Genomic DNA, 25,934 nt, shown 5'->3' on the forward strand with positions numbered 1-25,934 from the left:
GTGATAGCGGTCTCCTTGTCTCACAGTATCCCTCGTGACGTGGACCCAGGTGATAGCGGTCTCCTTGTCTCACAGTATCTCTCGTGACGTCCACTGTCTTTCAACCAATGGCTACTGTTTCTTTGTATTCAGTTTACTAAGTGGGAGTTGCCTACCTATTTCCCTAAGGTTGAAAAGCCCCCAGCAGTACAAAAGCCTCAGTAAATCTAACGGATCAATACTCCAGCGTCCCCTCCCAGATATGGTTATATAACCAAGATCTTGTACGCAGGGAGAGTTTCCAGGGAGAGTTGAGCCGACGGATAAACTGAGGCTTGGGAATGTGACATTTGAAGGCACAAAAGTTCTATGTAATTTTTTAAGCGGAATAACATCACCAGCGATTAATTTACGACCTGCTTTATCATGGCCATAGACTTATTACCGAACTAGATATCATCGCTTTTGGCACAGTAAAGAAGCCCAACCGAGACGAAGATATACCATGGAATATTATAGTTTCTGATATTGTATGAACAGTTATTTGCTCATTTGGTAGAAACCGAATGCTGTGTACATGTGACGAATCAATACTCCAGCGTAGGATATGGTCATATAACCAACATCTTGTACGCAGGAAGATTTTCCAGGGAGAGTTGAGACGACGAATGAATCCAACACTTACCGACAGTATCCGCCGTCGCTCCAAGCAACAATTGTTAATATGACACAATCTATTTTGCAACAGCTGTTATTTCTAATGGCGGTGGCTTCAGCAGAAATACGACAACAACTTTATTCAGTGGCACGTGGATATCGTTTAATGAACCCACCCATGTCGACTGTGGGCTATAAACCTACCAAATGGTCTGCAATGTGGTGTCTGAATCACTGTCTGGCTTCATCTTGTGCAAGTGCTTCGTTCAGTCAGACTGAGGGTATCTGCGAACTACACAGTGTGAAGTTGTTCGATGGTGATTCAACATTTATGGAAAGCAACGATTGGGTTTACATGGAACCCAGATCAGGTACGATTGTTTACATTATTTTGTTGTCTGTATACTATATGAAATGATATCCATACGTTCTCAAGAATCTTTCAGAATATAAATTATTTTAATCATCAAATATTTATTCTATTTTAAATCTCGGAAAGGGGTACGAGAATTCATAGACCCTGAAACCAATAAAGCCCATGTCATACTGATGTCATCTCCCGATGACTCTTGTTATCCTGGTGAGGAGAGGGGATGGTTTATAAACGTTTTTCATTTCTGGCTAAAAATGAATAGAAACATTGATGAGCTAATTGCTTTGTTACTGATGAAAGCAAATATACAGAACATCCGTCTTTAGTTTTGTGGGATTGGTACAAATAGACAACTGTCTATTCAAATCAAAAGAAGTCGGCTTCAAGTATTTCCTCACCTCGATATTCTCGACACACGTTATTTGCAGAACATCCCCGATGTACTGACGTTTTCAATCAGAAGACATGGCTCTGTCTTTGTACCTCCAATAAAAAGTTTTCTCCTGTTTGATGCTGCATCAATCACCCTGTCCACATAGTGCAAACAGAACCTTCAGGTGTTGTAGAAATATTAAGTAACTTTGAAATCTTTGGAGAAGTTTCAATAGATCAAGTTGCCTTGACAAAGGAATCCCACCAGACTAACATCTAGTCTCTGAAATAAAGATATTTTACAGAATATAACATTTGTAAAATTATTGTTATAAATAATAATAAAAAGGAGCCAAGAGACTTTCTTCCTGATACTGCAGTAATCTAGACTTGCCAAACATTATAGACTTGCATGGACTGTATTAGATATATAATAATATATAATAGATATAGAATAACACTAAATGCCGCCTCTGAGCTGGTACCCCTGAGCTCCTCAAAATAGATTTCTGTACATTGGACACTTACAACCCTCAGTGAGAGGGTGTGTTTGGGGAGAAGTACTAGGCGCAGTAAACATTCCTGTCACACGCACCTTCAGTAGCAGGTCAGTAATGGGTGGTAGGAATCTTTACATGTGCTATGGAATTCCAAGGATCAAAGCTATGCACATTTGTTTGATCTCTGAAAATGAAGTAAGTCTTTTGGCTCCGTTTGATTACATTTTGTAACTATAACTTTTAAGAACTGTTTTTTCTCCCGTAAAAAATGTTCATTTGAGAGACTAGATGTTAGTCTATCTCGGGGTATATTGTGTGAAGTACCGCTTGCGGCACATAGACTACATCACCTTGAGACCGGTCGACAACTTACAGTATTACCAATAAGGGCCAGGATATCGGTGTAATTATTTTCAGTTATTCTCACTCATGTCGATCTGCTAATTAATGATAGTTGTTCCCACACTCCTCCGCAATGATGACTTGGCATTGCACCACTGCCATAAACCAATTTGCCCAGAACGAGAAATGACTTTTCTCTTGTTTGTACACACACTCGAAACTTGAAATGAGAGTAGTCGGTGATAATGGAAGTCTATCAGTTAGACAGACTGTATGTCAGACTTATTAAGATCTCCTTCTACCACGGCGACATTAAGGAGTATGACATTGTAACTTACACATCAAAGTGACCTTATCGCCAGCTGTCCGAAAATTTTCGCTGCCGGCATGTGGCGTGCACAACCATTGGCGTGTACAGCCATTCCATTCCAGACAAAGGTAGATACGCAAATGGAAATAGCTTTTCACGTTTTATGACATTTTCTCAATGAAAATTAACCATTTTGTTGCACATAGTTATTTAATTGTATAATCTGTTCGCAAGTGACAATACAGACATATATCAGTTGTTGAATGGACTGTGTAAGTCTCAAGGGTTGTCACAGTTTTCTGACTTGTGGAGAAGATACCATGTTGAACGCAAGAAACTTAGGCTAGAGACTGAATTTATTCTATATTTTCGTTTTTTTTCATCGGGAAGCGGACCATAGCAACGTGGCGCCACATAACTGTGACGTTACGAACAGTGGATGACGTTACAAACATATAGCTTCCAATTTCATATCATGTTTATGCCGCTTAAAAATATACCACTTGGGAAATAGACTTAATGTAATGGGAACGAGTTTTATTACCAACGATGTTTTCTGTCAGTTATCAACAACTTAACCCATCGTGTCTATGCGTCCTAATAAGGAGAGCTAAATGTGTATGAATACAAAGTATGGACAATGCCAACATAGAGCACACCCGAACATCCTGCAACATAAATATGGAGACTGCAGAATACTTTGGAAATCCATGCTTATGAGTGAGTGAGTGAGTGAGTGAGTGAGTGAAAATGGTTTAACACCGCTTTTAGAAATATTCCAGCAATATCACGGCGGGGGACACCATAAATGGGCTTCACACATTTTACCCATGTCGGGAATCGAACCCGGGTTTTCGGCGTGACGAGCGAACGCTTTAACCACAAGGCAACCCGACCGGTCCCCCATGCTAATGGTAAACCTTTGTCCCAACATAATCGCCTCACTTCCACTTATGTTATGCATTATATGCATGATATCTTACATCGATGAAACAACACTGCTATTGCCGTACTGATGAATCAGGCACACGTCAGGATTGTGTTCTTTACAGAGCACGCTGATTTGAAATATTATACCTACATATGGATGAGCAAACACAACATGTTAGCATATTGAAAGAAGCAAATTCAAGAAAAAAACAAGCCTGCGGGATGATTATCGACATTGTTAGGTTGACATGCACAAATTTGCTGCATGTGGCCATGTGAAAGCGTCAGATTCAAATGTTGTGTTGGAAAGGTGAGCCATCTGTCTGGAATTCATAAACGATAACCCATATATGATTCAGATGGTATGACAACATCATCAGCATAAGGACCGCCCCCGTGGTCCAGCGGACAGAGCGTCTGGTCGATGGTTCGGTCCCCTTGCTGCCTCATACCAAAATGACCAAAGATGGTACTTGTTGTTACCCTGCCTGGTGTCGACATTAAGGGAGAAAAGCAGGGACTAAATGCCTCGCAATCCCTATAATGTGTCTCAGTGGGGTATCTCTGTGAAACTGCGGCATGGTATTAAAGTGGGCTAGCACTATGATAACAGCACAAATCCAGACAAGTACAAGCAGCCACGCAAACGCGCATAATATATTTGAAATATACTTGAACGCGACGTTCTACATTTTACCTCACCTCATCAACATTGGTAAGTAACCTGAAGTAGGTCAGTATTCGTCTACATTCGTTTGTACATGGATATTTCAAACGCCTGATTCCCTTTGTTCGGACATTTTCCAATCAGACAGCAGGCAATTCTAAACGGAAATGTATTTTACATTTATCTCGACCAAGATCATTACACTTTATATTAAATGCTTGTGTAATTGAAGACATATATTATGCACATGTATCATGTTTACAATTTTGCACCATTGAATAAACATTCATTATATGGTATCCATTCTTAATTATGTTTGAAAATATACTCATGAATGAGTGAACTAATCAATCAATCAATCAATCAAAAGTAGTTCCAGAGTGGTCAAAGTTCGCGTATCAGCCTATCGAACTCCTAAACAAGTGCAATGACGCACCTGTTTTAAAAACAGTTTGTAATGTTTACCTGTTAACGTAATACCGCGTGGGTAATAACAAGTGACGTCGTTCCAGAATTAAATTGACTGATGTTTCTACTTGTGATCGGGAAACCCTCTGTTTTTCGTTGAAATGACTGTCCTTGGTAACTTATGGAACAACCTACTCCTAAGCCGTAGTTCCTCTTATCTTGTAGGTAATTCGTGAAATATAGGAATTGAAATATATATCTTGAAAGTATGATGGACTGCTTTGATAGAATTGGTTGCAAACTATTTTTCAACACTATCCCCTCCGAGGTCCACACACTTCTGCCAACATTGCAGGAGTGCCTGGATCTCACTGGAGTAGAAGGCTTCCGCCTGGTGGTGTAGAAGGCCTCCACAAGCGAAATTACGTCTTAATCATTTGCATAATGCTTGCCAGCCAGTTCTTTCTTCAAGTCTGGGAAGATGTGGAAATCTGAAGCCAAATATGGTGAAAACGAAGGATGTTTAATCAGTTCAAAGCCACATTAATGCAATGCAGCCATTACAACAACAGGTATGCACACAGGTGCATGTCCACGTGGTACAGCACACCTTAAGTGAGTTTCACATGACGTGTAATCTTGTGTAACGCCACATTGGCCATATTGACCTTTCCGGTGGTAGTCCATCAGTAGGATTCCTTTGAAATACCAGAAAACTGAAGCGATCACCTTGTCAGCTGATGGAACAGCTGATGTAACAGCTGACGAACAGCTGACGGTGGCTTCGCCGTAGGAGGAGACGTCAGATGTTTCCACTGTTTTGAATATTGTTTAATCTATGGAGTTTAACCCATGAATCATCCATGGTTACAAAATGCTTTACTAAAGCAATTCATTCTGCTTCGAAATGACGTTATTTCTCACGGGACGTACCTGAAACTGAAGGCTTAGAACCAAGAGCGCTGAAACCTTTGACATGCCCAGTTCATTCCTTAGGATGTTCTCAACCCTCTCATGAGAGAGATGCCTATTGTTTTCAACGCGTGTTGAATCGTCGATCACCAATGATAATACCATGTATCTAATCAACATTTTGCTGAGGGGTGGCACAGGTTGAAGGTCTTCCTAATCTTTGATGATCCCTCTTCCTCTCATGAACTCTGCTGCTCACCTCCTAACAGTGACAAAGAAAGGAACATCCTCCTCTAAGGTTGACATCATGTCCGCATGGATGGTAGTTGGAGTTTGTCCTTTCAGAAGGAGATACTTGATGACAGCATGGTAGCCAGTTTTGTCCATTTTTATCAACAGAGAATACCAAGTCACTCTGATGCCTGCCTGGTTCTATATGTGGTTCAAATGCATCCTGTAAGCTTGGAAAGTATTGTATTTAAGACATGCACACTTTCATGTGTGTACTGTATATCTGTCGTAGTTAGGCACATAACGTTTCAGCCACCCTTTGTACATCTTGTCTCGTAGGTGCTGGTTCTTCAGTAGTCTGAGGCACTGCAATTGCTTGTTCAGAGCTACACAAGAGCAAGTGTTATACTAAATATGAGATGACGAACTAAATATGGGTTTCTTAATGACATACTGAGCTATGTTTAGCGGCGTGGTTTTACTCTCGGCCAGAAAAAGCACTGACTTGTGCTTGAGAAAAGATCCTCGCCATTGGGGTCAATGACACACAGTCAGCTTGACCACCCAATCTTCATTAGTCTCTTCCTCTTGCCACAAGCATGAGATACCGGGGAGATGTTCTTCTCGGGAATCCACCCAGAAGTAAGTGGAATATGAGGCTTTTAGGACATTGATTTTACATAAAATAATGTGTTTTATATCGCATATGATCTTGCAGATGTGTTGTCCTGGGACGGGTGGACAGTGGTGTTCCGGGGCCAGAGTGAAACAGGGACGTCCATCTACTCAGCGTGGTTGGACGACAACCTCTACCACGACCTCCCACTTCTACCACCTCGATTGAAGCCTGGATGTTTCTCACCCAACACATCTCGTCCTTGTGATGATCATTTCAGAAGCAAGATTATCTCTACATGGGAAACAGCTAGTGTACAGCTGGTACGCACATATGAACGATTTTAGTTCGTCTCACATGTTGTCTAAGGTGGTTTCTTTGTTTGTTGCGCCTAAAGGAGATAGCAAAACATAAATTCGAGAACAATAATTTAATATTTGTTTATTGGCGTGTGAATGTTTTCCAACATATATATTACGCACGTACACACACACACGTACATTCGTACACACACACGTACACGTACTCACGCACGCGCACACACACGCACACACGCGCACGCACACACACACACACACACACACACACACACACACACACACACACACACACACACACACACACAAACACATGTGAGAAAATTGTATGAACAAACTAGCGTAGTAATTATGTCCTATACAACACACGGCCTAATGACGAGCACGATCATTCGTAATGCATAATGTTTATATGACACAAGGTTGTGAAAAAAAGAGGATAATTCAACACGAGCGATACCATTCCGAACTGGTTCCATTGTATCAGACCAATGCAAGAGCACTGCAGAAAATACATTTACAGTGGGCAAAAGAATTTATATCGTGTTTGTTTTTATGTAACTGAAAATTGAAACAACCGTTTTTGAGTTTTATTGGGTATATTTAACCTGCACCCATTCCTGAAACAGTTTATAGAAAGTAATCTGTGGCAGGGTAATTTTGTGTAAAAATAAACTGGTTCATTGAAGACTGGGTAAGAAATGAATTTGCAACCACGTGACCTCTACCATGTTTGAAATGTTTTTAATTTGTGCCGAAAAAAGCAAATTTAATTATTTTCAAAGACATCATGACTAGGTTTCCCATCAGCAGTTGTGTACTATGCGCATATTTTAATCTTTTTTTAAATCAAAATATATTTTAAAGCAAAACCATGTAGAAGTAATTTATTAGAACTGACTAAGCGCCAGTTCATTCAGTAGATATATTACAACTTAATTTAAAATGAAACATGTGAAACGAAAAATTTAGAGACACAGTTTCTTTTACTCTTCAGTTTATTATTTACATTTAGAGCATAACATTCATATTTATTAAATGAAGTAATTCAGAGAAGGTATGAATCATCTGAATGTGTTCAGTTGTTATAATTAGTTATAATCTCGCCAACTGTAAGGGATATGGAATGAACTGTCCTATTCTGCGAGACAAAGTGGCACCAGCATCAACATTGCAAGAGCCGAGTTAACCACGCCCCCAAACTCGGCATAGCCATCCATGTTACTCCTGATTATCATCTGTAGATACCTTTAATAACAAGACATGTACATTTCCGTAGATGCTGTTCAGATGTTTTCCCACCACAAGTGATCATTTCGGACGTCCACGCTCGTTTTTGTATCTATAATAGTTTAAGACATACTTTCAAACTTTTATTTAATGTTTCTACCATTTTTCACGCCTTTCTTCTTTTAGATCTGTATATGATAGGCAATTACGCTTCGGAGATAATATACTCTTCAAAAAAGGAAACGCAATACGGATATATTTGGCCATGAAAGCAAGATTAGCGGACTAAAAGGTGCAAAATGAAGAGGTTTAATGTGTGTCAGTGTCAGTGCAATGTGTAGTGTCAAATGTCCCGGATCAAATTGATCACAACAAGGACATGTATTCCATTAGTCGGGAAACACGTACGATTAGGAAAAAACGCACCCAGTGCATTAACAAAAGGGCCATGGAGCTGCACGTGCTGCACGAGCAGCAGCATTTTGAACGGTATTAAAGTGCAGGGTTTTTGATTGCCTGGCATCTGCGTCAGTGGAACGGTGACAGTTCAACAACATGCCAATATTAACAGAAGTGCAATGAAACAACGTCATAGGCCGCTGGCAGGCAGGGGAATCCCGATCAGCTGTAGCGAGGCTTTTCAATTTAGCGCTCAGCACCATCACAAGGCTATGGGATGGGTTTCAACAGCATGGGTCAACACGTGATCGGCCAAGGTCGGGACGACCAAGAGCAACCACCCCCGCCCAAGATCGTTACATCCGACTGCGCCACCCACGTGAAAGGACGACCACAGCCACCTCAACCGCATCCCAAATACCCGGACTGCGCAGAATCTCCGACCAGACCGTACGAAACCGTTTAAGGGCAGCAGGTCTACGAGCAAGACGTCCTTTTCGACGCGTCATATTGAATCGACAACATCGTCAACAACGAATGCATGGATGTCGTCAACACAGGGTATGGCCTCAACTGCGATGGAGAGATGTCTTGTTTAGCGACGAATCAAGATTTCTCCTCCGTCGTGGGGATGGAAGAGCACGAGTCTACAGACATCGGGGAGAACGTTACACCGGAAACTGCGGACAGGAAGTGGACAGGTTTGGTGGGGGTAGCGTTATGATGTGGGTGGATATCTCTCATCATGGCAGGACAGGTTTGGTCCATATCCAGGGCAATCTGACGGCTCAACGAAACGTCAACGAAACTCTCCTACCACACGTCCTCCCAATCGCAGCCAACGGCAACGGTGTATTCCAGCAGGACAACGCTCGACCGCATACAGCACGGATCACAAGAGCCTGTCTACACAACAACGTTGATGTTCTCCCCGGGCCCTCCAGATCCCCGGATTTGAACCCGATAGAGCACCTGTTGGATGAATTGAATAGACGGCTACGCCGACGTCAACCACAACCCCAGACGTTGAAGCAGTTGGCTTTTGCGTTGCAGGCCGAGTGGGCTACCATTCCCCAGGATGTGATTCGCATACACGTCACTTCCATGGCCGCTATCGATTCCAAAGGGGGACATACGCGTTAGTGATGGTAGCTGACCTTCACTTTGGACTTTTCCTATGTACCCATGTAACTGAGTTGACTACAATCACCAAGTGTTCTCTCCACAATATTTTGGCTCAATACCTTGTACGGTTCCTCGTATAAATGTATTTTCCTACCTCACACAAATCACACGTTTCTTTTTTTGAAGAGTATATATTGAGACAAAAGAAGTTTCATAAAAACTGACTTGAATAACACATATCACTTTGATCAAAGTCCTGTGTAGTTCTGTATACCTCAGGACTTCCTGAGTGGTCGGTCATGTTGCTTGATTGACAGGCAGCGATAGGTTCATTACTGCCTTTACTCGTGGTCAGTGTGAAGTGGTCAGTGTCCTTAAACAGCCAACATCATATTAAATATGAGTTTTCGATTGATTGTTGTTGAATATAAAAGCTTTATCTGGAAAAATGTAAATAAATGTGTCGAGGTCATGCTGTAACATAAATTAGCGTGGGAGTGTGTCTAACGTGTGTGATAAAAAGCATTTATCTCACAGCATTATCAAAAACAAGAGGATTTCTTTCAGGTGAAAGTGCAACTGATGAATAACAATCAAATTCGAAGTGAAATTATCTTTAATGGGACCGGCACTAACAAGATGTCCTGGTTTTCGCCTACCAGAGTGATCAACTCAACATGGACGGATCTCACAATGTCAACTTTCAATTATTTCAGTATCACAGGGTAAGTATTCAATATATTTATTAGAGACCGATCATTTGAGTTTCTTGGGGGAAGAAGGTGACCTGGGTTTTTATCGAAAAAATATATGTACCAAGATAATGCGCAAAAATTATTGATGCTTCAGACTTTTGAAAACAAAATACGTTGCCTGCCACAAAAAAATCATTGTTGCCAGGTGTGCGTATTTTCAAAAAAGAGAGAATATATAGGCTCTTAGTTTAAAGTTTTTAAAATGTCTGCTTTTGCAACTGTAGCTGAAAAGATATCAAGTGTCTTCACACAAAATCTCAGCCCCCAAAATTTCAGATGGTAGGTCCCTTTATATAACGAAATAAAAATTTATATTAATGAAATAAATTGTGAATTTTACACATTTAAAGTGCAAAATAAATGTTCATGAATGATATATGTGATCGAACTGAATCGTTCACAGTACAAACATACGCATTAACACTAAACTTTTAATTGTCGTGTACATGTAGATCTAACTAACATGTACAGCCATTGTTCAGTGAGTGAGTGAGTGAGTGAGTTTGGTTTAATGTGGCGGCTTTCAACTGTTACAGTATGTCAAATATATCACGGTCTGCCACCTCCATTAGGCAAGTGATGCAGATGTTAGAAGTTTATCACTCTGGTGAAATCCACGAGCACTGGCATTATGCTGAAAAACCTATGACCATTTAATCATGGTCTAGGATTCGAACCAGCAATCATACGTTTCTGGCACCACATAACGAACGTTACAATTGTGGCTCCGTAGAGGACTGGGCTTCCAGAAAACGCTGTGCTAAACTGACGGTGTCCGGACATAACCATGTACCTTTACATAAAGACGTGATGTACATGACCATGTACCAACTCATAAAGACGTGATACACCACAATGTACTAATCCATAAGACGTGACATACATAACTATGTAGTAATCTATAAGACGTGATGTACATAACTATGTAGTAATCTATAAGACGTGATGTACATAACTATGTACTAATCTATAAGACGTGACATACATAACTATGTACTAATCTATAAGACGTGACATACATAACTATGTACAAATCTATAAGACGTGATGTACATGACAATGTACTAATGCATAAAGACGTGATAGACATGACTATGTACTAATCCATAAAGACGTGATATGCATGACCATGTACTAATCCATTAAGACGTGAAAAACATGAGCTTGTATTAATCCATAAGACGTTATATACATGACTATGTAGTAATCTATAAGACGTGATGTACATAACTATGTACTAATCTATAAGACGTGACATACATAACTATGTACTAATCTATAAGACGTGATACACCACAATGTACTATTCCATAAGACGTGACATACACCACAATGTACTAATCTATAAGACGTGATGTACATGACAATGTACTAATCTATAAGACGTGACATACATAACTATGTACTAATCTATAAGACGTGATATACATGACTATGTACTTATTCTAAAAGACTTGATGTACATGACCATGTACCTTGTCGATAAAGACGTGATGTACATGACCATGGACCTAACCATAATGATTTGATATACATGACTATGTACTAAGCTATAAGACGTGACATACATGACCATGTACTAATCTATAAGACGTGACATACATAACTATGTACAAATCTATAAGACGTGATGTACATGACAATGTACTAATGCATAAAGACGTGATAGACATGACTATGTACTAATCCATAAAGACGTGATATGCATGACCATGTACTAATCCATTAAGACGTGAAAAACATGAGCTTGTATTAATCCATAAGACGTTATATACATGACTATGTACTAATTCTAAAAGACTTGATGTACATGACCATGGACCTAACCATAATGACTTGATATACATGAATTTGTACTAAGCTATAAGACGTGACATACATGACCATGTACTAATCCATAAGACGTGACATACATGACTATGTACTAATCTATAAGACGTGATATACATGACCATGTACTAATCTATAAGACGTGATGTACATGACCATGTACCTATCCATAAAGACTTGATGTACATGACCATGTACTAATCTATAAGACGTGACATACATGACTATGTACTAATCTATAAGACGTGATATACATGACCATGTACCTATACATATAGACTTGATGTACATGACCATGTACTAATCCATAAGGCGTGACATACATGAACATGTACTAATCTATAAGACGTGACATACATGACCATGTACTAATCCATAAAGACGTGATATACATGACCATGTAGTAATCTATAAGACGTGACATACATGACCATGTACTAATCCATAAAGACGTGATATACATGACCATGTACTAATCAATAAGACGTGATATACATGACCATGTACCTATCCATAAAGACTTGATGTGCATGGCCATGGACCTATCAATAATGACGATATACATGACCATGTACCTATCCATAAAGACGTGACATACATGACTATGTACTAATCTATAAGACGTGACTCACATGAACTTGTACTAATCAATAAGACGTGATATACATGACCATGTACCTATTCATAAAGACTTGATATACATGACCATGTACCTATCCATAAAGACGTGATATATTGGACAATGTACCAATTGATAAAGACGCGATATACATGGCCATGTACTCATCCATAAGACATGGTATACATTGCACATGGCCATTTGAAAAAATGTGACGAAGTTTTGGAATTATAGACAAGAGGATATCTCAATGAAACAGTCATTCCTATTTTCAAATAATACATAATGTAATTGTAAAATACACTCTTTATAGGCAACCCAACATTCATCAATACCTAAACTAATGTACCCTCAAAGCAATGGTCTCTTGACAGACATCCAACTACTCGTCGCTTCATGATCAGCCACTCCTACGATGGGTGCCCCAACGATATAATGTGGATGATGGTCATCGATGGTAATGGTGGAAGACACCAATGTGACTGGGATACCCCAGCAATGATACCCAAGTTCCTCTACACCACCAACAGCGAGATGACCACCACGGGGACGCTAACAGGTAATTCATGACGACATGTACAGCATATGTCAGCCCAGTGCCGGATCCAGTGCTCTCCAAATCAACACGCTATCGATGGATTGGACAGGCCCCTTTGCTTACGCGTTCCGTCCATAACTTCGCGGTAAATGCGGCGAATGGATCAGTCTTACTTTGTTGCATCTATGCAACGGCTCATTATTTCACATTATAAGATAGACCATGTAAAAATATACAAGAACCAATATATGTTTATTATTTGTAATTTGTATTCTTTTTATAAATACGGTTACCGAGACGGTGGCATCACAATGGCGATATATACAGATACAAAAAGGCCCACAATATTTTGTATAATCTGCGCAGGTATCCAAGACACCGATCATTTCCTATTGTGGAGGGGGTCTTGGATTATTTTGAAAAAAATAACAACAATTTTTTATCCAGACACAAAATTAAAGAAAATACTTGTCCCCAGTATTCCCTAAACATATATAATGTACGCATGACGAGCTGTATGCTATGACAAAGAAAGTTTGAAAACAAATGCGTGTTTTAAAGCCTGTTTAAAAGCAGTGACCGAATAATACCCTTTCTCTAATTCCACCACATATTGCCCCAGGATGCTTCTACCCCCCCTCTCCCGCCCCCTGAAAACTCTAAACACACACACACACGCACGCACGCACGCACGCACGCACACACACACACACACACACATATACACACACACACGCGCGCACTCACGCTCACACACACACGTACACGTGATATACATGACCATGTACCTATCCATAAAGACTTGATGTACATGACCATGGACCTATCCATAATGACGATGTACATGACCATGTACTAATCCATAATGACTTGATGTACATGACCATGTACTAATCCATAAGACGTGACATACATGATCATGTACTAATCTATAAGACGTGATATACATGACCATGTATCTATCCATATAGACTTGATATACATGAACATGTACTAATCTATAAGACGTGATATACATGACCATGTACTAATTCTAAAAGACTTGATGTACATGACCATGTACCTCGTCGATAAAGACGTGATGTACATGACCATGGACCTAACCATAATGACTTGATATACATGACTATGTACTAATATATAAGACGTGATGTACATGACAATGTACTAATCTATAAGACGTGACATACATGACCATGTACTAAGCTATAAGACGTGACATACATGACCATGTACTAATCCATAAGACGTGACATACATGACCATGTACTAATCAATAAGACGTTATATGCATGACCATGTACTAATCTATAAGACGTGATATGCATGACCATGTACCTATCTATAAAGACTTGATGTACATGACCATGTACTAATCCATAAGACGTGACATACATGACTATGTACTAATCTGTAAGACGTGATATACATGACTTTGTACTAATCTATAAGACGTGATATACATGACCATGTACCTATCCATATAGACCTGATGTACATGACCATGTACTAATCCATAAGACGTGACACACACACACACACACACGCGCGCACTAACGCACACACACATACACACGCGCACTCACGCACACATATATACACACACACACGCGCGCACTCACGCTCACACACACACGCACACGCACACACACACACACGCACACACACACAAACACACGCACGCACACACACACACAAACACACACGCGCGCGCGCCCGCACTCACACACCCACACACACGCACTCACGCACACACACACGCGCGCGCACTCACACACGTACACACACGCACGCGCGCACACACACACACACACACACACTCTGTCAACTATTCGACGTTAGCTGCAGCTGCTAACCAACATGCTTGCTTTTTTTCAGATTTCGAGTACGGAGATGTCATGGCAATTCTTGTAAAATTGGGCAACTGAGCACAAAACGCAAATAAATGAAACTTCACATTTTCATAAACGAACTAAAATGCCAGTATAAGTTCTTCTGTGACTTTGTTGTAAGCCAAGTCCATGTTCAGAAAGAGATGCACATGTGGGTATCCATTTGAACATGGATGCCACCAGCACAGGTGGCCACAATCTAACGCATGCTTGAAGGTAGAAGTATTCAGATGTCTCGTCAACTCCCAAGAGCCTCATCTTTCCAAGAATCATGATGTTCAGTCAAAAGCACATTTTCTTGAAAGAGAATTTTCTGTTAATAACCAATGGAAGTCATAACATCCACAACAATGAACCACACCCACACATGGACTCATGGATATTCCTTTGCTTAACGTTCACGCACCAGTGACAAAAAGGATGTCCGATGCAATTCCCTATATTGACTTGTACAATGTCGTCCCATGATGCTTCAGGTGAACAATGAATGGACTTGCCTTTGCATGTGTTTGTGACAAAAACCATTTCGCGAACATCTGGCATCATCATTATTGGATAGTGATTCATAGACACACGCACATGATAAAGTCGGAATCGTCAATCGAATCTGCTTTTAGATATAGACAGGGTTTTTTAGGTTTTATTTAGATTGCGGACAGGATTTTGTTTCTTTCATTCTTGCAAATGTGTTTGTAGTTACTTAGTCAGTTACGAAGGCTTCATTTACCATTTAATATTAGATCGTAACCAATTCACTGTTCAACAGGGTCAGAAGCAGAGATTACTACGCTGGAAACCATTATGGCTGCGGTCGTAAAACGCTCTGTATGTCAAGAAACATTATTGACGAGATCACAGGGAACGACTACAAATCAATTAACGCGTGATTCGATTTTCCTTCTTATGTACAAAATAAAATTATAAACAAAATATGCTAAACACACTTGCACGTGTTCATGAATGTTTTCCTTACCTTTTATGTGTTGGACAAAAACTTATGTCATCCGACAAAGCCTCTACAATAATGAATAGATCCAAACAATGATTCACGGCAAACTGATATGTTGATACCCATAGAGTGTGAGTGTGAGTGAGTTGGGTTTAACGCCGCTTTTAACATTATTCCAGTTATATCGCGGCGTGTCAGCTTGATGTGGGAGGAAAACCCGAAGTGATGCAGGTCTCAGAGGTTTACCACTTCGGTGAAACCCACGAGCACGGGCATGGTGCTGACAAACCTAGAAACATAATCGGGGCGAACCGGGATTCGAACCCACAATCATAGGTTTCTGGCGTGCTCAAGGGACGCAACTCTGCACAGCGAATCGCGGCGCCTTAGACGACTGCGCCACCCGTGCCCCAGACACACAAAGAGAGCTAAAGGAATGTCAAAACTTAAAGGGACTATGCTGGTCTGAGCGAGGTTAGTACTTCCATCTGAAACTGTAGCGAGGATGTTGTTGTTTAGGGTCAACCACGTTATTCTATACCAAGTATCAATATCGCCAAACTACGGTTGTCACACTTTCATTGCGGGCCTGAGAGAGCTGGCAGAAAGGTTCTGAGGCTAAATATGATGGATTGCGTTGATGGATTTGGTTGCTTATTATTTTTTCACTCTTGGTGTAGAAGGCTTCCTCCTGGTTTGTGTAAAAACGTCCTCCAAGGAATAAATGACATCCTCGCACTTTGCGTAGTTCTTGCTTCAAGAGGTAGACATTTGACGTATTTGACTTTAATTCGGAATATGCGCATTGAGTTCAATACCACAGTTATACATTGCAAAACAAGCCTTGTCATGCCCAGTTCTTTCCTCAGAATGTTCTCAACTTGCTCATGATAGAGTGAGTGAGTGAGTTTTGTTTTACGCCGCTTTTGGCAATATTCCAGCAAAATCACGGCGGGGGACACCAGAAATGGGCTTTGGTACCCATGTCGGGATTCGAACCCGGGTCTTTGGCATGATGAGCGAACGCTTTAACCACTAGGCTACCCGACCGCCCATGCTCATGATAGATGCCTACTGTATAGGCTATGTGACGTGTGGTGAGTCGTCAATCACCCATAATCATACCATGTTGATGAAAGTTTTCCTTAGCGGTGGTAGATCATCTTCGATGCCCTCTCTTCCTCTCTTGAACTCCGTTGACAGTGGCAAAGGAAGGAATGTGATCCCGAAAGGTTGACATCACGTCAGCATGAAAGGCTGTTGGAGTTGGAGTTGGCCCTTTTTGTTGGATATATATGATAACAGTATGGTAGCCAATGTTATAAATTTTCATTTTCTGACCTCGTCACTTTGATGCCTGCATGACTATGCTGCATGGTTGTGTATTTGGTTCCAAGGATCGCAGGAAGGCTGTAAGCATGGTGGGTTTTATGCTTATTACATAGAAACTATTAAGGTTTTACTCCATATCCTTCGTAGAAAGACTCAGAACGTTTTAACCACCCCTCCTACCACACATCTTCAGGCGGGGTTTATTCGAGTTGTTGTTTCAGGCTGTTGTCTCTCGTTAATCTGAATCTAGAAAGTGGCACCAGCTGTTCACGTAACAGTTAATGATTTAATAAAGAAGTCCCTTGGCCATGACCCTTGATCAACGAATCCGTGACCTGGAACATGTTAGCTGACATATGAATTATACTTCAGTGTTATCCCCCATGCGCGTTTAAAATATTTGCGTATCAGATCTCGGTTGTGAATATGTAACAAGAACAGCAATGTGTATCGTTGTTATTATTCTAGTCAGACGTTGGCTGTTTTCACTAAAGGAATGTTTCCCTTTACTTGTTGGTATAAGTTTATAAATATCGCCTTTACAAACATGAACATTCGTTGTATATATAGCATATATAATGGTTGTAAATGTGGCATATTTATAATAAAAAAAATTGGTTGCAAATGTGTCATATTTATAATTTTAAATAATCATTTTAAATGTGGCCTATTGATGATAATACATAATTGTTGTAAATGTGGCATATTTATTATAATCGTTGTAAATGTGGCATATTTATAATAATAAAGGACAGTTGTAAATGTTGCTTATTTACAATAATAAACATTTGTTGTAATTATGACATGATAATCGTTGTAAATGTTGCATATTGATAATAATAAATATTCGTTGTAAATGTGGCATATTTATAATAATAAATAATTGTTGTAAATGTGGCATATTTGTAATATTAAAGAATAGTTACCACTTCGGTGAAACCCACGAGCACGGGCATGGTGCTGACAAACCTAGAAACATAATCGGGGCCAACCGGGATTCGAACCCACAATCATAGGTTTCTGGCGTGCTCAAGGGACGCAACTCTGCATAGCGAATCGCGGCGCCTTAGACGACTGCGCCACCCGTGCCCCCGATACAGATAGAGAGCTAAAGTAATGTCAAAGGGACTATGCTGGTCTGAGCGAGGCTAGTACTTCCATCTGAAACTGTAGCGAGGATGTTGTTGTTTAGGGTCAACCACTTTATTCTATACCAAGTATCAATATCGCCAAACCACGGTTGTCACACTTTCATTGCGGGCCTGAGAGAGGTGGCAGAAAGGTTCTGAGGCTAAATTTGATGGATTGCGTTGATGGATTTGGTTGCTTATTTTTTTTTCAACAGACTCTTGGTGTAGAAGGCTTGCTCCTGGTTTGTGTAAAAACGTCCTCCAAGGGAGAAATGACATCCTCGCACTTTGCGTAGTTCTTGCTTCAAGAGGTAGACATTTGACGTATTTGACTTTAATTCGGAATATGCGCATTAAGTTCAATACCACAGTTATACATTGCAAAACAAGCCTTGGAAACAAGCGCTTGAACCTTTGTCATGCCCAGTTCATTCCTCAGAATGTTCTCAACTTGCTCATGATAGAGTGAGTGAGTGAGTTTGGTTTTACGCCGCTTTTGGCAATATTCCAGCAATATCACGGCGGGGGACACCAGAAAAGGGCTTTACACATTGTACCCATGTCGGGATTCGAACCCGGGTCTTCGGCGTGATGAGCGAACGCTTTAACCACTAGGCTACCCGACCGCCCATGCTCATGATAGATGCCTACTGTATAGGCTATGTGACGTGTGGTGAGTCGTCAATCACCCATAATCATACCATGTTGATGAAAGTTTTCCTTAGCGGTGGTAGATCATCTTCGATGCCCTCTCTTCCTCTCTTGAACTCCGTTGACAGTGGCAAAGGAAGGAATGTGAACCCGAAAGGTTGACATCACGTCAGCATGAATGGCTGTTGGAGTTGGCCCTTTTTGTTGGATATATATGATAACAGCATGGTAGCCAATGTTATAAATTTTCATTTTCTGACCTCGTCACTTTGATGCCTGCATGACTATGCTGCATGGTTGTGTATTTGGTTCCAAGGATCGCAGGAAGGTTGTAAGCATGGTGGGTTTTATGCTTATTACATAGAAACTATTAAGGTTTTACTCCATATCCTTCGTAGAAAGACTCAGAACGTTTTAACCACCCCTCCTACCACACATCTTCAGGCGGGGTTTATTCGAGTTGTTGTTTCAGGCTGTTGTTTCTGGTTAATCTGAATCTAGAAAGTGGCACCAGCTGTTCACGTAACAGTTAATGATTTAATAAAGAAGTCCCTTGGCCATGACCCTTGATCAACGAATCCGTGACCTGGAACATGTTAGCTGACATATGAATTATACTTCAGTGTTATCCCCCATGCGCGTTTAAAATATTTGCGTATCAGATCTCGGTTGTGAATATGTAACAAGAACAGCAATGTGTATCGTTGTTATTATTCTAGTCAGACGTTGGCTGGTTTCACTAAAAGGAATGTTTCCCTTTACTTGTTGGTATAAGTTTATAAATATCGCCTTTACAAACATGAACATTCGTTGTATATATAGCATATATAATGGTTGTAAATGTGGCATATTTATAATAATAAATATTGGTTGCAAATGTGTCATATTTATAATTTTAAATAATCATTTTAAATGTGGCCTATTGATGATAATACATAATTGTTGTAAATGTGGCATATTTATTATAATCGTTGTAAATGTGGCATATTTATAATAATAAAGGACAGTTGTAAATGTTGCTTATTTACAATAATAAACATTTGTTGTAATTATGACATGATAATCGTTGTAAATGTTGCATATTGATAATAATAAATATTCGTTGTAAATGTGGCATATTTATAATAATAAATAATTGTTGTAAATGTGGCATATTTGTAATATTAAAGAATAGTTGTAAATGTTGCTTATTTACAATAATAAACATTTGTTGGAATTATGACATGATAATCGTTGTAAATGTTGCATATTGATAATAATAAATATTCGTTGTAAATGTGGCATATTTATAAGAATAAATAATTGTTGTAAGTGTGGCATATTTACAATGATTAAAAAAAAATATGTGAAGTTTAAACGAGATACGGCTTTTCCATTGGACGAGAGGCCGGTCACATGACAGCGAAACTGACGTTCCGAAACGTATGAACAATCCCTGGGAATTCACAAGCACGATAACACAAAAGCGTTGTTTCTGATCATTTAGACCTTTGATCTTGAACTAAGTGTTTCAGCATACACTGAGAAAGGTCAGAGAGTTTGCTTGCGTGATCGTTCACGAAAATCCTCGCTACGACTCATCCTTGTGAACAAAATGAAGAAATGCACTTTCAAACTACCGTAGTATCGACTCGATCCGTGTCTAGACTGACAGTGACAGCCATTTATAAATTTACTTTAGTACCTGTTTGACATATGTTTACAATCACCTTTCAATGATCGGCCTACGTATCAATGATGACTAACACTTGTGATCGCAACAGATTCATTAACACCTTCGAAAATCTTTCCCGTCACGTTTATCGTGTCGGCCATTTTGACATCTTTTACTTGATGTAAATGTATTACGACGCGCTTTCATTGTGACTAACTCAGTGAGGTAGTTCTTAACATGACAGGTCGCGGGGTGCGTTTGGCAAGCTTGTTGTCAGTTGGCTCGTACATCCAGCATCTCTACATGGACTTGGTTCAAATTTGGTGCCAATGTGCCCGTGCCATGCAGACCCCATTTGATATTGGTGTCCGTGTCTTCATCTTCAAAGTCACGGGGGAAAAAATGGACAAATACAATCTTAGTGAGATATCTCCAGAGCATGAACATACCTCATCTGGGTGAAGTTATCACATTGTCAATATTGGGGGCGGTCGGGTAACCTAGTGGTTAAAGCGTTCGCTCGTCACGCCGTAGACCCGGTTCGATTCCCGACATGGGTACAATGTGTGAAGCCCATTTCTGGTGTTCCCCGCCGTGATATTACTGGAATATTGCTAAAAGCGGCGTAAAACCATACTCACTCACTCATTGTCAATATTGTTATCACATTGTCAATATTGTTATCACATTGTCAATATTGTTATCGCATTGTCAATATTGTTCCTCTTTCCAGTGTAGATTGACCGAATTGACACTCATGTATGTTTACATCAATCAGGAAAAACACGCCTCCGTGGTGTTGTGTATGGAGCCCTGTTGTGTATAGAGCGGAAGGTCGGTGGTTCGATCCTCAGCCGCGTCATATCAAAAGAGTTACTGAGTATTAATTGTTTTACGCCTCTTTTAGCACTTTTCAAGAAATATCAGGGCGGAGGACAGCAGAAATGGGGTTCACACGTTGTACCCATGTGGGAAATCGAACTGCCTGGCGCTCGCATCAAGGGATAAAACAAGGAATAGTCGGCTCGCAGTCAGTGTACTGTGTCTGAGTATGTGGATCCATGTTTAACAGCGGCATGGTATCTCAGTGGGCATGCACTTTAAAATAGGCATAGTACAACCAGACACACGCACGCACACGCACACAAACATCGCGATATAAGTGCGGCAATCTTGAACGCGACGTTAAAATCCCATTTCAACCCACCTTTATATCGCCACGAGAACTGTCACTCTTGTCTATTTCCCACAGGAAGCTGATATAACTGAAATAATTAACGGCGTTAATAAACAGATTTGTAAGCAATATTCTCTCCTTTTCAAAATGAACATATTTATCAGTGCGCATAACACCCATGAAGAGAGTACGTCTGCGTCATTAATTATTGCCATTTGTGTTGTATTGAGCATCTCCGAACTGGATCATTTCTTGTCCGGTAACATGAATCTGGCACGCCTTGATGCACTGAACGTGCTACAAATTTCAATACATATTAAAAATAGTAGTTAAAATATTTGCAATGTACAAACATTTCACATCAACCTTATTAATTCAATTCAACTAAGAGTAGTTATAGTCTAAGAAGTAATGAGAGAGATGACATCTCCTCTGCTTAAACATAATGTTCACTACAGCGGCAAGGACTAACGATAACTCATCACGCTGCATAAAAAGGCGAATTGATCAACTGGAGCCATGTCAACAAACAATGGATTAACTAGAGCGGCTTGATGAAATAAATCCGATCTTATATCAGAATAGAATTAACAGGTAACTAAAAAAATCAGCTTCATCTTCATCTGAAACAGCGGCGTGAAATCAGGCATCCGCAAAAGATCGTTACTCCCACAAAGCCTAAAAAGTGAATAGGCTGTCTGAATATTGGTATGATATTGGAGCAGAAAGCTCCTGGTAAATAGTAGAATGATTCAACGATATTCGAGCTCTAGCACGACGACATGTAAAGAATAGAAGTGAGTGAGTGAGTGAGTGAGTGAGTTGGGTTTAACGCCGCTTTTAACATTATTCCAGTTATATCACGGCGTGTCAGCTTAATGTGGGAGGAAAGCCCGAAGTGATGCAGGTCTCAGACGTTTACCACTTCGGTGAAACCCACGAGCACGGGTATGGTGCTGACAAACCTAGAAACATAATCGGGGCCAACCGGGATTCGAACCCACAATTATAGGTTTCTGGCGTGCCCAAGGGACGCAACTCTGCACAGCGAATCGCGGCGCCTTAGACAACGGGGCCACCCGTGCCCCCAAAGAATAGAAGATAAAACCTGTTGTTATATCTGTAAACTCACGGATTACAACCATGTAAAATTGTTTTTTCCAACATTCCCCAGTGATCACTCTTTCTCGATATGAACATGTTTGGCAGTGCGCATAACACCAATGGAGAGTGTACATGTACGTCCGCTTCATCAATTATTGCCATTAGCGTTGTATTGAACATCTCCGATCCGCATCACTTCTTGTTGTCCGGGAACATGAAGCTGGCACGCCTTGATGCAACTGTAATAGCGGCGGAAATCAACCAGGCCCTGTGTTTCCTTGTTTTGAAAAGGTTTCTGCTCCGTTTTCTGAGGAAACATCAATTGTTGTTTCTATTCATTACATGACAGTCAATGTTTACACATATCACAGAATAATACATCTACGGATAAGTGTACTACACCACTCACTCACTGTATGTGAACATGTATTTCAGACATGTACATGTACAAGTTTGCTGATCGATGTTTGCAACCTGAATCGAAAGCGTTGTCTATGGGTCGTGCTTTTGTTATCGCTATTATGAAAACTAATACCTATAGTTTGGGTAATCCATTTTGAGCGTTTTAAGCAAGAATATTCATAGGCATTTTTTAAGCACACCAACGGACGATTGAATGCATGATGCTTTGGCGCGCTCACACACAAATTCACACACACACAAATGCACGCACGCACGCACACACACACGCACGCACGCACACACACAGAGACACACGCACGCACGCACGCACACAACCACACACACACAACCACACACACACAACCACACACACACACACAGACGATGCAGTGATTTATGTTATCAGCAGTCGTCGTCGGGATACCTTGACACGCAATCAATCAAGACAGGAAAGCCTGACCACCCGATCACTTACGTCACATCGTACAACAACCGCATATAGGTGGATGGGGACCGAGTCGAACCTGGAATCCCCACTAGGTTCATCAAACGGTTCAAACCTTACATCAATGAACAGCAGTTCACGGCAGCCAACAGCTCTCACTGATCATTTTCGTTTTATTTGGTGTGTTCGTTGTTTTAGTATTTTCTACAAATTCAATTCAATATATTTTTAACTATTCTTTATATTACAAAATGACGTCCTTTGAGATAATGGACTGCGTTTACGATTGTTTGGGCCGTTGGTGAAAATTATGTTTGCAAATCATAATTTACGAATTTTCAATACAAAAATAAGGAAGGGCACATATAAAAGAAAACATACATGGTTTGAGAGTGTGGGTGTGTGTGTGTGTCGATTCTTTCGACATGGTATTATGGTATTGAAAATTAAAATAACTGTTGTTAAATTTGATTAGGTATATTTTACAATCACTCGTTTCTTCAACAGTTTGCTTAAGGTAATCTGTGGCTGGGTAATTTTGTGTAAAACAAATAAGTTAAATGAAAACTGGGGTAACATATGAATCATGAATCATAAGCCTGCAAGTATTATGTCTGTACACGTGTGTATGTGTGTTTATATGAATCATAAGCCTGCATTTATTATGTCTGTACACGTGTGTTTGTGTGTTTACATGAATCATAGGCCGGGAAGTATTATGTCTGTACACGTGTGTATGTGTGTTTATATGAATCATAGGCCTACAAGTATTATGTCTGTACACGTGTGTAAGTGTGTTTTCGTGAATCATAAGCCTGAAAGTATTATGTCTGTACACGTGTGTATGTGTGTTTACATGAATCATAGGACTGGAAGTATTATGTCCGTACACGTGTGTAAGTGTGTTTACATGAATCATGGGCCGGGAAGTATTATGTCTGTACACGTGTGTATGTGTGTTTATATGAATCATAGGCCTGCAAGTATTATGTCTGTAAGTATTATGTCTGTACACGTGTGTATGTGTGTTTGCATGTATTATAGGCCTGCATGTATAATGTCTGTACACGTGTGTATGTGTGTTTTCATGAATCATAGGACTGCAAGTATTATGTCCGTACACGTGTGTAAGTGTGTTTACTTGAATCATAGGCCTGGAAGTATTATGTCCGTAGACGTGTGTATGTGTGTTTACATGAATCATAGGACTGGAAGTATTATGTCTGGACACGTGTGTATGTGTGTTTGCATGTATAATAGGCCTGCATGTATAATGTCCGTACACGTGTGTAAGTGTGTTTACATGAATCATAGGCCTGGAAGTATTATGTCCGTACACGTGTGTATGTGTGTTTACATGAATCATAGGACTGGAAGTATTATGTCCGTACACGTGTGTATGTGTGTTTTCATGAAATCACAGGCCTGCATGTATAATATCTGGACACGTGTGTATGTGTGCTTACAGGAATCATTTGCCTGCAAGTATTATGTCCGTACACGCGTCTATGTGTGTTTACATGAATCGTAGGCCTGCGAGTATTATGTCCGTACACGTGTGTGTGTTTTTTTTCATGAATCATAGGACTGGAAGTATTATGTCCGTACACGTGTGTATGTGTGTTTACATGAATCATAGGGCTGGAAGTATTATGTCTGTACACGTGTTCATGTGTGTTTTCATGAAATCACAGGCCTGCATGTATTATGTCTGGACACGTGTGTATGTGTGCTTACAGGAATCATTTGCCTGCAAGTATTATGTCCGTACACGTGTGTATGTGTGTTTACATGAATCATTTGCCTGCAAGTATTATGTCTGTACACGTGTGTATGTGTGTTGACATGAATCGTAGGCCTGCGAGTATTATTTCCGTACACGTGTGTGTGTGTGTTTTTTTCCATGAAATTACAGGCCTGCATGTATAATGTCTGTACACGTGTGTATGTGTGCTTACATGAATCATAGGTCTGCATGTTTACGAAACAACAAAAGTTCCTGTGACATTGAATAAGATTTAATGCAAAGTTATGATTTTTACCAAATCTGAAACAATTTCGGTTTGCAACAGATAAAAAACTCCTGTA

The 25,934-nt window shown here is 40.2% G+C and overlaps 1 protein-coding gene across 1 annotated transcript; it reads left to right on the top strand.

Annotated features, from left to right (window-relative positions):
• Positions 1 to 595: 595 nt before the first annotated feature.
• On the top strand, positions 596 to 16,124 carry LOC124122404. Its single transcript, XM_046485479.2, has 5 exons — positions 596 to 1,007; positions 6,400 to 6,620; positions 9,936 to 10,093; positions 12,947 to 13,131; positions 14,989 to 16,124. The coding sequence occupies exons 1-5, from the start codon at positions 704 to 706 to the stop codon at positions 15,036 to 15,038; spliced, it is 918 nt and encodes a 305-aa protein (XP_046341435.2). The 5' UTR covers positions 596 to 703; the 3' UTR covers positions 15,039 to 16,124.
• The last annotated feature ends 9,810 nt before the right edge of the window (positions 16,125 to 25,934 follow it).

This window comes from Haliotis rufescens, unplaced genomic scaffold (assembly GCF_023055435.1).
Source record: "Haliotis rufescens isolate VD_foot unplaced genomic scaffold, xgHalRufe1.0.p SCAF_16, whole genome shotgun sequence".
In the NCBI taxonomy this organism is placed as follows: Eukaryota; Metazoa; Mollusca; class Gastropoda; order Lepetellida; family Haliotidae; genus Haliotis; species Haliotis rufescens.